This window comes from Mobula hypostoma, chromosome 16 (assembly GCF_963921235.1).
Source record: "Mobula hypostoma chromosome 16, sMobHyp1.1, whole genome shotgun sequence".
NCBI lineage: Eukaryota > Metazoa > Chordata > Chondrichthyes > Myliobatiformes > Myliobatidae > Mobula > Mobula hypostoma.
In genome coordinates, this window is record NC_086112.1 from 21,517,598 (window position 1) to 21,529,891 (window position 12,294).

A 12,294-nucleotide genomic window follows, 5' to 3' on the forward strand; every position below is an offset into this window, starting at 1 on the left:
ATTCAGGAAAAATAGATAAGACCATAAGTCATTGGGATAAGGGTGCTACAGCACTGAAACAGCTCATTTCATTAGCATTAAAATGAATTCACATTCTCACATCTTGTGAGAACATACAATGTCATTTAGGCTGGAAATGGTATTCGAGGATTTCAGTTAAAAACTTCTATTACATTAATTTATAGCATTATGAACAAAAATAATTTGGTGGAAGCTGTTCATCATAATCCTGTTCTCTATTTGATATGTTTCATTCAAGTACTTGAATAACCAGGTATTTAGTTTTCTTTATGGGCAGCGTGGTAGCATAACAGTTAGTCCATCGCTTTACAGCACAAGCAACTGGGTACAATTCCTGCCACTGCCTGTAAAGAGTTTGTACTTCTCCATGTGGGTTTCCTCTGGGGGCTCTAGCTTCCTCCCACATTCCAAAGATGGACTGGATATTAGGTTAATTGGACACTTGGTTGATTAGTTCCACTTAATATCAGAGAATGTATACAATATATGACCTAAAATTCTCACTTTCTGCAGACATCCCCGAAACGGGAAAAAAACCCCAAAGAATGGATGATAGAAAAGAACCCGTAAAAGCCCCAAAGCCCCCTAACCTGCTCTCATGCACAAGCAGCATCAACCCTCCCCCTCCCCCTCCTTATTCTAGCATAAAGCATCAGCATTCCCACCACCCACCATGCCAGCAACAGCAAAAACTACAGTACATCAAAAACTAACTGTTCACTCCAACATTTCAACATCCCTCAGGCTCGCTCTCTCAGTTACAAAGGAGAGACAGATACCGTTCCTTCCACAGCGAGAGGGGAGACAAACCATCGCTGTTTCGATGTTACAGTCAGCCTGAAGCACGTGCTCATCGGGCCTGAAGGACCTATTCCCATACTATATCTCTAAATCTAAATTTTGATGCAACTGTACATAAATTAAATCAAGATTCGTTGAGCTGCCAAATCTGAATCATAATGCAGCTAATGTCTGAGTACAGGCACCAATCAAAAAGTGAAAGCTGGCAAACCTAATTCCTTTTTTATTTACCCACCTGTTTCTGAACAATTCCCTGCTCACTTTCTTTAGCTAAGGGAAAAAACTTCATTTTTTAAAACTTTCTACATAAACTCTTGCTATAATACATGAATTGGGCATCAGCCAACTAGCGTGTCACAGCACTGAATGGAGCATAATGAACCACATTGATGGTTTTGAAAATACAGAGTACATGAAATAAAGACAGAGGTCCAGAGACATTTCTCATGACATATTCACTGCTTTATCCAGTAATTCATGGGAATAGAGATTTCAAACTTACTCTAGAAAGAGATATATTCAGCTGAGTCAAACCTTGAACTTGATTCCTTCATTCAATATTATGACAAATGTTTCATGTTTTTCGTGTTGTTACAATGACTTATTGTTTCCAGTTACCCATAATTTGTACTTACACAGGTAACTTAACATCGAAATTGTGTGTAGATTTGGCTGATGCAACAAAGATCATCTTTACAAAAGTTCATCAATAATTAGAGGAATTCACTTATTTATTCTTCTCCAAGGTGTACACTGAATTGGTGACCATAATCCAGAATCAGAATCAGGTTTAATATCACTGTTGTGAAATTTGATCATAACTGCTTATAGAGGTGAAGATGGCTTCTTTCCAGAATAGATATCTGCAAGCACAGTCGGGGTACCACTTAACCTATTTTTGTAGCAACTTTCCTAGACCACTGGCAGCATTAGCGAGCCTTTGCTAGCTTTCTCTCGTTAGCCAGCTTCCATGACATCAATGTTCGAAACACATCAAGCAGACCCCTGTGTGTGGATCATACATGCTTAATACCAGACTTATAAAATAGACATGTCTAGGCAGAGTTGTCATTGCTTTACCTCAAGAATACATTACCATGGAGTACAAGTAAATCAATCCATGAGGTTGATAGACACCTGCAAGGATTGGTCTTTGCTTTAACACTCTTCAGTACTGACATTACATGTCTGACTCAGCATCAGCCAAATCATATATGACGATGATGATATAGGATTAATTACATAAGTCACCACTACTCCACTTTAACCAGCTGAACACTAAAAAAAATTCAAAAGATTGGTTTGAAATTTCTTCTACTAGAAAGTACATCACTATCCATCAAAATTCAACCTTAACAGTAAAGTTGGACACAAAATTTGAGGGCGAGTAAGTGAATCATAGAGATTTTTGTGAGCTACCTAAATGTATGGCTGGACCAGCCCTTCACCTTTAATATTTGTTGATGGCCAAATAAAAGGTGAAGAAATCTTCTGCAAAAACTCTTAAAAGCCACTAGGAGACAGAAAAAAAGACATGTCCTGGAATATTCTACTGTCATGTATTATGCTCCTTTGTGGATAGACAGCTACCAAACCTGAACGCTGGGTGTGGAATAAAACACAGCCACATCTATTGTCAGCAGAACACCAATGTTAATGGCTGTCAACTGATGCTAGGACACATCTTTTCCCAGATATAAGAGCAGGAAGATCCACCATTCTTTTGCTAAATGATTTTCTACAAACCCAATGTGATCCACCACAGGATGGAAGGCATGCCAAAAATCTTAGACCAGGAGAAAAGTTCCAATCAATCACCTTGTTCAGTAGCAAGGAATAATGGAGTTCTCAAAGGAAGAAAGACCTTATTACCAAACCTTTTTGAACCAATACCTGGACTAGATCTTCAAAGATTCATTTATTATCAAAGCATGTATTCATGTACAACTCTAAAATTTGTATTTCTCCAGATAGTCACGAAACAAAGAAAGAACATAAGTCGTTCAGGGAGATATAACAAACCCACCACACCCCTATACAAAACAGAATGGCATCCCGATCATCAACCCCCCCCCCCAACCCCCCTCCTCCCTCACAAAATGGACATTGATACCCCGAAAAACCACTCCCCCACACAAAAAACTAATAGAACATCAATCCCAAGCACCATTCTCTCGCACAACAAAATGAAAAAGGAACTGGCAATAAAATAACACAGAATATAAAAATCATAACACTGAAAAAGTCCACAGTCCAGAAATGCAATAGTCCAATCCAAATGCAGAACCACGATACCATCCTATGATATCATCGATATTCATCAAAAAAGAGGGACACCACACGAGGCAGAGAGGCCTACCTGCCTGCCACAGTGAGCCACACAGCAATAGGCTGCACACAGATTCCTTCTCTGGCAGTGAACAAAAGACAGGCAGTTGACACTGAAATTCTCACTCGCCTTCTGCATTTGCCTCAATGTCTCAGTCTTCCTCGATGCTTTAATCGACAATTAATGGATGCTTTAAACGGTGAAATGGAGTCGAACATTGGCTCGCACCTCGTCTCGAAGTTTCTTTGCATGAGGCCGCCCGAGTATGCGCTTGCTTCCTGGAATCTTCTCAGAGCCAGGGAAGAGCTGGATCACTCAAATTATCTCCAAACTGTAAATCGCAGGGTCCAACAGTCCCAGAAACACATTTAAAGTGAAAAACAGATGTAAAACAAGTAAAACAGCTATTTCCGTTTGCTATCAGGAAGATGTCGACCGAGGGGGCATTGTACACTGGCGCCCTCGAGCTGGGTATAAAAAACTGAGGAAGAAATGGCCAACTTTTGCATTATGGAAACTCTAAACCAGATATATTGGCAGCAACAACAAATCAAACAATGGAACATTTTATCAAAGTCTTCCCCCCTTGATTTTTTTCCAGGGCATATGGCCAACATCAAGCAGTGATATGAGATGCCTGGTTCCAAGACTTGAAATTCAACATCTGAATTCCTTCCGCTGTCATACATTAAGATGATGATAATTAGAAACAAAATTTTATCATACAAATCGCTTGCAGTGGATTCCTTTTGTAGACTTTTAAGAAAAAAAAGTTAAAAAATAAAACAAAATACATACTACTTTGTGCAGCTTTGTAGTTCGACAACTTTCCCAGATGAAGTCAGAATATTTTAAAGATTTAAATCTGTGTTGAATTTGTTCCTGGAAACAAGTTACTTGATCTGCAAGGTTGGCATCAAAGGCAATCAATTCACTTGAATGTGCAGGAGCCTCAGGCCTACCTGAAAGTTAAAACTGATTAATAACATAGTTTCCCATCCAACGGGAAACAAGTACTTTGCTGTGAAGTATCACAAACTCCTTGGAATAAATACTCTGATGTTCCCCATTCCCAGTTTATCTGCTTTTATCTATGTTGAAACATTGTGAGGGATTTGGTAGAGCAGAAGAGTTCACATTACAAAGACTCCGTTTAGAGAATCTGGAAAAAGTCATAAAAGGACAGAAATTACAAGACTCAGTTGCTAACATACAGCATTGCAACACATTCATCTGAAAATACCCATTACTGCAGTTCAATTCCAATTTCATTCGCTTCACCTACCTTCCATTCCAAAAAGATGTCTTACACTTTCTGTTTTTAGTTTGGACTTTATTTTTGTTTATGGAAAAAAACATTCTGTAATATTGACATAGAATTGAGGATTATATGTGGTATATTTTTGTCGTGTGCTTGTATATATTACATTAGATTATACCTTCAAACTGTGTATCTTCCATCCTTTCGAATCTCCAAGATTGCACATCAGCAACAAGCAACCTGTTAGAAGAACTGAATGGGTCAAGCAGCATCTGTGTGGGAAGAGAATCCTATTTGACCCACTGAGTTCCTCCAGCAAACTGTTTGTTACTCCATATTCCAATAGTGCATGAACAGCCTTCTCAGTATTTGCCCAAAGCTTTGTAGTAAAGTAGTACCTCTCATCTGTGGCATAGAAGTCACTTTGCAATAGGCAAAATAATGTGAATCACCAATCACAGAAGGTGAAGACCTGGCCCAACAAAATGGAAAGTTTGCAGACAAACTGAATCATCGCCCTACACTCTGCAGGTGTTATTTACCTATTCCACAACTCCTCAATGTTAACTTTTGGTCACTATTCTAGTCCTCAGCATGGTCAAACTTCATCTTGATGACTATAAAAGCTCACCAAAGAGAAAATGATGGAGAACTAATAACTGTGCCACAGTAATCTACCTTCAGAACTGTTTTCCTTAGCGCGGTATGGTACACATATCAGCAATATGTGTTTATCCTTCCCCACACTGCAAAACCAAACAACTCAAATATGATCCCACTAATCTTAAAAAAATGTTACAAGGAATCACCACAGAGAATTAGCATCATTTTTTAGCGACATTTCTGAGAAAAGCTGGGAGTAATCAGTGGGTATTTCCTTCTATGCACACTGCAATTTGATTTGATAATAAAATGCTTTTTTAAATGTCTTTTAATTTCTTCAATACAGTATCAAATATTATAAAATAAACTCTGGTATTTTTATCAGTTTACCTAACACCATAACAAAACTGAACATACCAGATGACTCTGAAGTAATGAATGAAGTATTAACATGATAAGGTTTAATTAATCTTAGCATCTTCAGTGAAGCCTCTTACCTTATCACACCTCATAAGCCCCAAATACCTGAGGGACTTGCTGGTCTGTGAGATTTGGGTTGCTCCTTTATCTGTGATTTCTTTACACCAGCCTACGTCCACAGTCTCTATGGTTGCACTATATTGCCCAATTGCAATCAAAGCTGCAACAAATAAGGACATAGTCAATTAGTTCTGTGTAGACAACCATTATTGTCATTTACTTAAGGTGATAATTACTCTTGGCCTATATTCAGCCAACTGCTGACATTTACTACTCCTGACTTCTGAGATGGGTGTGCGTGTAGTTGGGGATGACATGGTCAATTATTTCTCCCCTTTTCTCAAAAGAACATCACAGCTCAGTTTAAGACCATGAAGGGAATGGCATAAGGCAGCATAATGAGCAGCAGGCTCACCTTACACTATAATTGATTCCATATATAACGGAATTATCCTGAATTGTTTGACTAACCGTCCACCAAATAGATAGGAGGGATTGAGGGAAGAATGAAGTGTAAAATGCTTGAATTACATGTAGGGAAAACAGAAAGAAAAAATTCAGCTATGCCTTAAAAGATTTTGTTATCAAACTAAGAACAGATGAAAGCAAAGAAATAATTTGTATTTCTATACCAGCTAACTACATCAGGTAGAAGAGTCCATTTAAAGAAATCACATTGTGAAATTCCTGTCATGTTGGTAAATATACCAGCAACTAAAAAAAACAAAAAATTCCATAAATAGAAATGAGCGTTAATCTGAGTTTTTCATAAGAAACCACAATTTGACTCAATGTTCTGCAAGGGTTTCAAAACAATTAAGTTCACAATGTATTTTTTCTCTCTTACACAATTGTATTGTAGTCCCTCAGTATTCCACTGAAGGGTCAGTCTAATCAAATAAAATGTGTGGAATCAGTCCTTTACCCATGATGTTTTGACTCTGAGAGTTTATGGTTGAATTAAAAACCATTATTTTTGTTTGTTCAAGACATAGTTAATGGCCATTAGAAAAATTCTTTACTCTTGATGGCCATAACGAAGTGAGTTTTTCTGTTGGATGCCAGCCTGATGTATCAAGATAAACATTCCAGATCTATTACATAGTAATTATTTATATCCTTTGTGCCAAAATAAGATCAATTAACTATGTAATTTAGATAAATATTTGACCCTTTGATATAGCATGCAAACACCCTAAAGGCAAACATATTTTCTGGCCATTGTTGAAAAAGATTCTGATGAGGTTTGGCAGAGTAATTCAAGTACCAACGTAAGATATGGAGCTTCTAGGTCACTGGTAACACAGCCAAGAAATAGTATAAACCTAATCCCTCAGATCCATTTTGTATATTGTCTAGTGACCAAGGAATAAGAGAGATTGGGTTTATTTTCAGAAGAAAACAAAATCGTGCATGTTTGGGGGTAGTATGAGAGTGAGACCATAAGATCAAAAGGCATAGGAGTTGAATTAGTTTATTTGACCCATCAATTCTGTTCTGCCATTTGATCATGGCTGATTTATTTTCCCTCTCAACCCCAATCTCTTACCTTCTCCACATAACCTTCAACACCTTTACAAATCAAGATTACTATTAACCTCCACTTTAAATATACACTATGACTTAGCCTCCAAAGTCATCTGTGGCATTTGATTCCACAGGTTCACCACCTTCTGGCTAAAGAAATTCTTCCTTATCTCTGTTCTAAAGGGGCATCTTTCTCTTCTGAGGATGTGCCCTCTGGTCTTGGACTTATTTAATATTGTTAATATCTTTTCCACATCCAGTCTACCTATGCCTTTCAATGTTCAGTAAGTTTCAATGAGATCTCTCTTCTTTCTTCTAAACTGCAGTGCATATAGGCACCTCCGCTCCGTCCGGCAAAACAGACAGGATCTCCCAGTAGCCACCCACTTCAGCTCTGCTTCCCACTCCCATTCAGATATGTCCATACATGGCCTCTTCTACTGCCATGATGAGGCTAAACTCAGGTTGGAGGAGCAACACCTCATATACCGTCTAGGTAGTCTCCAGCCCCTTGGTGTTCCAGTGATTCCCTCCCCCTATCCCTATGTCACTCTGTCCCCTCCCCCAGCTGCCTATCACCTCCCTCATGGTTCCACCTCCTTCTACTACCCATTGTGTTTTCCCCTATTCTTTCTTCACCTTTCCTGCCTATCACCTCCCTGCTTCCCCCCCCCCACCCCTTTATCTTTCCCCTTACTGGTTTTTCACCTGGAACCTACCAGCCTTCTCCTTCCCACCCTCCCCCCACCTTCTTTATAGGGCCTCTGCCCCTTCCCTCTACAGTCCTGATGAAGGGTTCCGGCCCGAAACGTTGACTGATTGTTTCCACGGATGTTGCCTGACCTGCTGAGTTCCTCCAGTGTGTTGTGAGTAGTGCATACAGGCTCTGAGCCATTAAACACTCCTCTATGTTAGCCTATTCATTCCAAGAATCATTCTCATAAACATCCGTTGGACCATCTCAAATGCCAGCATGTGCTTTCTTAGATGCAGTACCAAAAACTGATTACAATACTCCAAATGTGTCTGACCAATGCCTTATAAAACCTCAGGAAGGAGATGAGTGATCAGTAGGAGAAACAGAATTTACATTCAATATACTAAGGAAGTAATTGAATAAACATAAGATTTTATTAAGTCTATATTTGCAGTAATCCAGGGATGGTATAAACCCTCAGTTCATTAGAAATGTCAGGTAACTGACAAATGTCAATTCACTTTATTTATTTATAGAATCAGCACGGAAAAGGCCCTTCTGGCCCTTCAAGCCACGCTGCCCAGCGACCCACCAATTTTACCACAGCCTCATCATGGGTCAGTTTATAATGACCAATTAACCTGCTAACCTGTATATGCCTTTGGAGAACCTGGAGGAAACCTACACATTCCATGGGGAGGACATACAAACTCCTTACAGAGCACACCAGGATTGAACGTGGAACTCAAGCACCCCGAGCTGTAATAACGTCCTGCTAACTGCTACACTACCGTGCGGCTATCCTAGCAGATCGACTAGAAAACATTGTCTTCTTGTGGCAAATTTATTTTGCCCAGAATTCTAATGGTCAACACCAAAAAAACCTTTGTCTCCTCAGTTGTTGCTGGTTTCACAAACAGTTCAAATCAGGATGTTAGTGAGCTCATCGTGAGTCTATCCCTTTAGCGAAGGGGTTCCCAATCTTTTTTATGCCATGGATCAATACCATTAAGCAAGGTTCTGTGGACTTCAGGTTGGGGTAGAGGCTGTAACCTGTATCATAAAATTTATAAATCAAACTCTGTTTTCAGTGCTTTTAACCAACAACTTGACACTGGAAAGGTCCATGGCAAAGAACATTTTGTTGCTTTATTTAATCAGTTCAGTTTTACACAACGATATTCTTAAGACCCTCTTTAGATGTGGTACTTCATGACTTCAATCGAATTGATATCCCAAGATAGTTCTAAAGTATCACTATAAGAGTATTCCTTCTAAAGATGTTAAATTCAGATCTAAGTGCTTGTTCATGAAGAACAAAATGCATTCTTTTTGTATGAGCCAATATTTCTTCCTCAATACACCAAAAACAGATTGTGTTAAAGTGATATTTGTTAATGATGTTCCTAGGTGCTAAATGGCTGTGATGTTTGCCCACTAATCACTCCTGATATTTCCTTGCTGGTTACATTTTAAGATATTTCTGAGAAAAGGCACCACATTGAAGAATGCCATTTTAAAAGACAAAACATAAGGCAAAATTTTAGTATTTGTACATGAAGAAGCTCCATTGTGAAATGAAGGTTTTCATGAATGGCGCAAATATTTTCTCTGAGTAGCCTTAATGTTACGATGTGCTTCATTAGTGATTGCAGAGAAGGCTTGCATTTCAGAAGCAATACAGTGAATGTTTTGGAGACTCACATATGAAGAAGGTAATCTCATGCAGTTTTAAAATTCAAAAACCAGATGGACAAAAAATAAATGACTGTATTGATAAGTTATTGATATATCCAGTTCATAATTTCACATTCCAACATTCACAACACATGAGCCACATACTCAAAATGCTGGATGAAATCAGCAGGTCAGGTTGCATCTGTGGAGAGGAATAAACAGTTGATGTTTCAGATCTGAACCAAAATGTCAACTGTTTATTCCTCTCTATAGATACTACCCGAGCCGCTGAGTTCCTCCAGTTTGTGTTGCTCTGGATTTCCAGCATCTGCAGAATCTCTTGTTTATCACAACAGATGTGATGGTGTTCAAAGCTTTGATATAATCCATTGATTCTGAGATCATTTGGGTCTGTTTGTTCCTGAATTTCCTGTCTAGCACACCTATGTTTCAGCTCTCAGACTGATATCTTATGCTTCTGTATGCTCTAAAGTACTTCTCACTGAACCAGGGTTGATCCTCTGGTATGAGAGTTTGATGAAATGGTATTATAGATTGATATGGAGTATTTCTTCCACTGATGATGGCTCACAGCACTTCATAGATGCACAGTTTAGAAAACCCCGTCGTATTCTAAGTCTTTTCCATTCAGAACCATACAACACGATGGACGGTGTATAGAACACTAGACTTTTCTTTGCAGGGTCTCTGTTGTCACTGCTACTGCTACCAGTAGACAGCTCAATATCTAGATTTGTCCCTTCTATAAGCATGCACTCTCAGTCTGACAGCTATATCTTTCAGGACGTGGCTCATCCAGTCAGTGATGCTCTTAGAGATAGTCATTAAAGTCTCTCACCCTGAGTACATTCTCGTGTTTGCTATTCTCATTGCTTATTCCACATTATTTAAATGGAAGAGTGATGATTCATCAGAGATTCATGAGGGAAAATGGAAGAGTGCAATAAGAAGGTTTCCTTGATGATGTTTGATTGAAATTTCAAGCAGTCTTGAGTCAAAGTTCAGATCTGAGAGGGCCACCCTGTACCTCTTGTAATCTGGTGTGCTGTGTTCTCGAATGGGTCTGTTCAAACAAGGGACAGGACACACCCAGAGATTGTGATTTATTTACTTATTTTATTTAGAGATACAGCTTGGTAACAGGCCTTTCTGGCCCAATGAGCCCACGCTGGCCAATTACACCCATGTGACCAATTAACCTGCTAACTCACATGTCTTTATAAAGTGGAGGAAACTGGATCACCCAGAGGAAACCCATGCAGGTCACACGAAGAATGACAAACTCCTCACACACCGCAGTGGGAACTGAACCCAGGGTGCTGTTGTTCTAACAGTGTTATGCTAACTACTATGCTATCGTGCCACCCCAGGATAGTGTAGAGTAACACGTAATCTTTGGCTGCAAGGTTCAATTCTGTGCATACAGAATTGCTGGTTATCTTGTCTTTATGACTGTCTCTGAAATGAGACAGCAGTCCCAATATATTCATCAGGAGGACTTTACAATGCTGAGTTAGCTATGCGTGCCTTTACCAGGACCAGATTAGGTGTCTTGGATGCTGTCACATGATTTCATTTAATTCTCCTTGTGTTTCATTGCAGCATTTTTTTTAGATATACAGTTCGATGACTCTTCAGAAGGCAGATAAAAGGAAATTCCATTGCTGGGATACCCCACATGCCAATGAGTCTGGTTTTCACCATTTGCTTTGTACAAGATTCCTGTGTCTGCTATTTACTTAGTCAGTTATCTTTTAACCACTTGTGGCTATCTTTTGGATATGTTAGCTGAGGCGTAAATGCATCTAAAAAGCCACGTCTGATGACTGAAGCTAAACTGATCCTCTGTGACAGAACTAGAATTCATGTTTATTTATCTCTTGAGATGATTAACTAACATATTGAATTTCCTAGAAAGCCACACTTGTCATTGAATCTTTGATTTCTCCCACTGATTCCAGATAGCTTTACAACAGTTTAATAGAGGAGAGGCTTGTTGCTGGACAGACAGGCAAAAGAAGGCACATCTGCATTCAGTGCTTCTAAAGTATTAACACATGTAAATTCTTTAGACATGAGTAAGTTGATTGGCAGAAATAGGCTACATAAATAATGTCAATGAATCTATTATTCTTGCATCCCTTAGCTGGATCATGCTGGGAAAACTGTCAGAGAAACAGCCTTTTTTTCCCCAAACAGTTAATTATAGGTAGTATTCATGCTACTCAGCGATGCTGGCATTTTGAAGGATGAGGTGACTGCAGCAACAAAGTTGAACCTCTTGCATTTTATCTCCTTTCCTGTACTGTACGTAATAGAGTGACCAGACACATTAAGCTCACTAGCACATTTGTCACCATTCCAGGTTTGGAGAAGGCAGGAAAGGCTAGCTGGGTTAAGTGAAGCTACTGCAATATTTATGTAAAAGAAACTCATCTGTGGAGAGACAAATATGCTTTAGGCTCACTTAAATGCATGACTCAAAGCCATTTAATATCGTACAGCATTATTTCAATGAAAATGTAAAAACTTCAGGTTCCTAGTTCTGTTTAAGAAAGCATACAATTAATTAAAATATATATTTTATAGACAATTTGCATATCTCTTTAGCAAGATCCCAAACTTCCAGCTATGCTAAATTGAATTAACATAATTTGTTATTTAAATCCAAGAAAATTCTGGACTGAAATGAGTCACCTATGATCTGTAACACTACCAAATCCTGGAAATCTAAAATAAAAACAGAAAATGTTGGAAATACTCAGCTGGTAAGGCACCTTCTGTGGGAAGAAAAACAGAATAAACATTTCAGGTCAAAGACCCTTTCTCAGAACTGTGAAGGGGATAAAAGGAGTTTGTTAAGCTGCAGGGAAGGTG

At 38.8% G+C, this 12,294-nt stretch overlaps 1 protein-coding gene across 3 annotated transcripts in view; it reads right to left on the reverse strand.

The window, feature by feature from the left end:
* The window catches only part of fbxl17 (F-box and leucine-rich repeat protein 17), a 694,756-nt gene that overhangs the window by 28,922 nt on the left and 653,540 nt on the right, over positions 1 to 12,294 (reverse strand). For all 3 annotated transcript variants that reach the window (XM_063068625.1, XM_063068624.1, XM_063068623.1), the window contains one exon: positions 5,513 to 5,655. In XM_063068625.1, the coding sequence (XP_062924695.1) occupies positions 5,513 to 5,655 (143 nt within the window). The remainder of the gene's footprint in view (positions 1 to 5,512; positions 5,656 to 12,294) is intronic.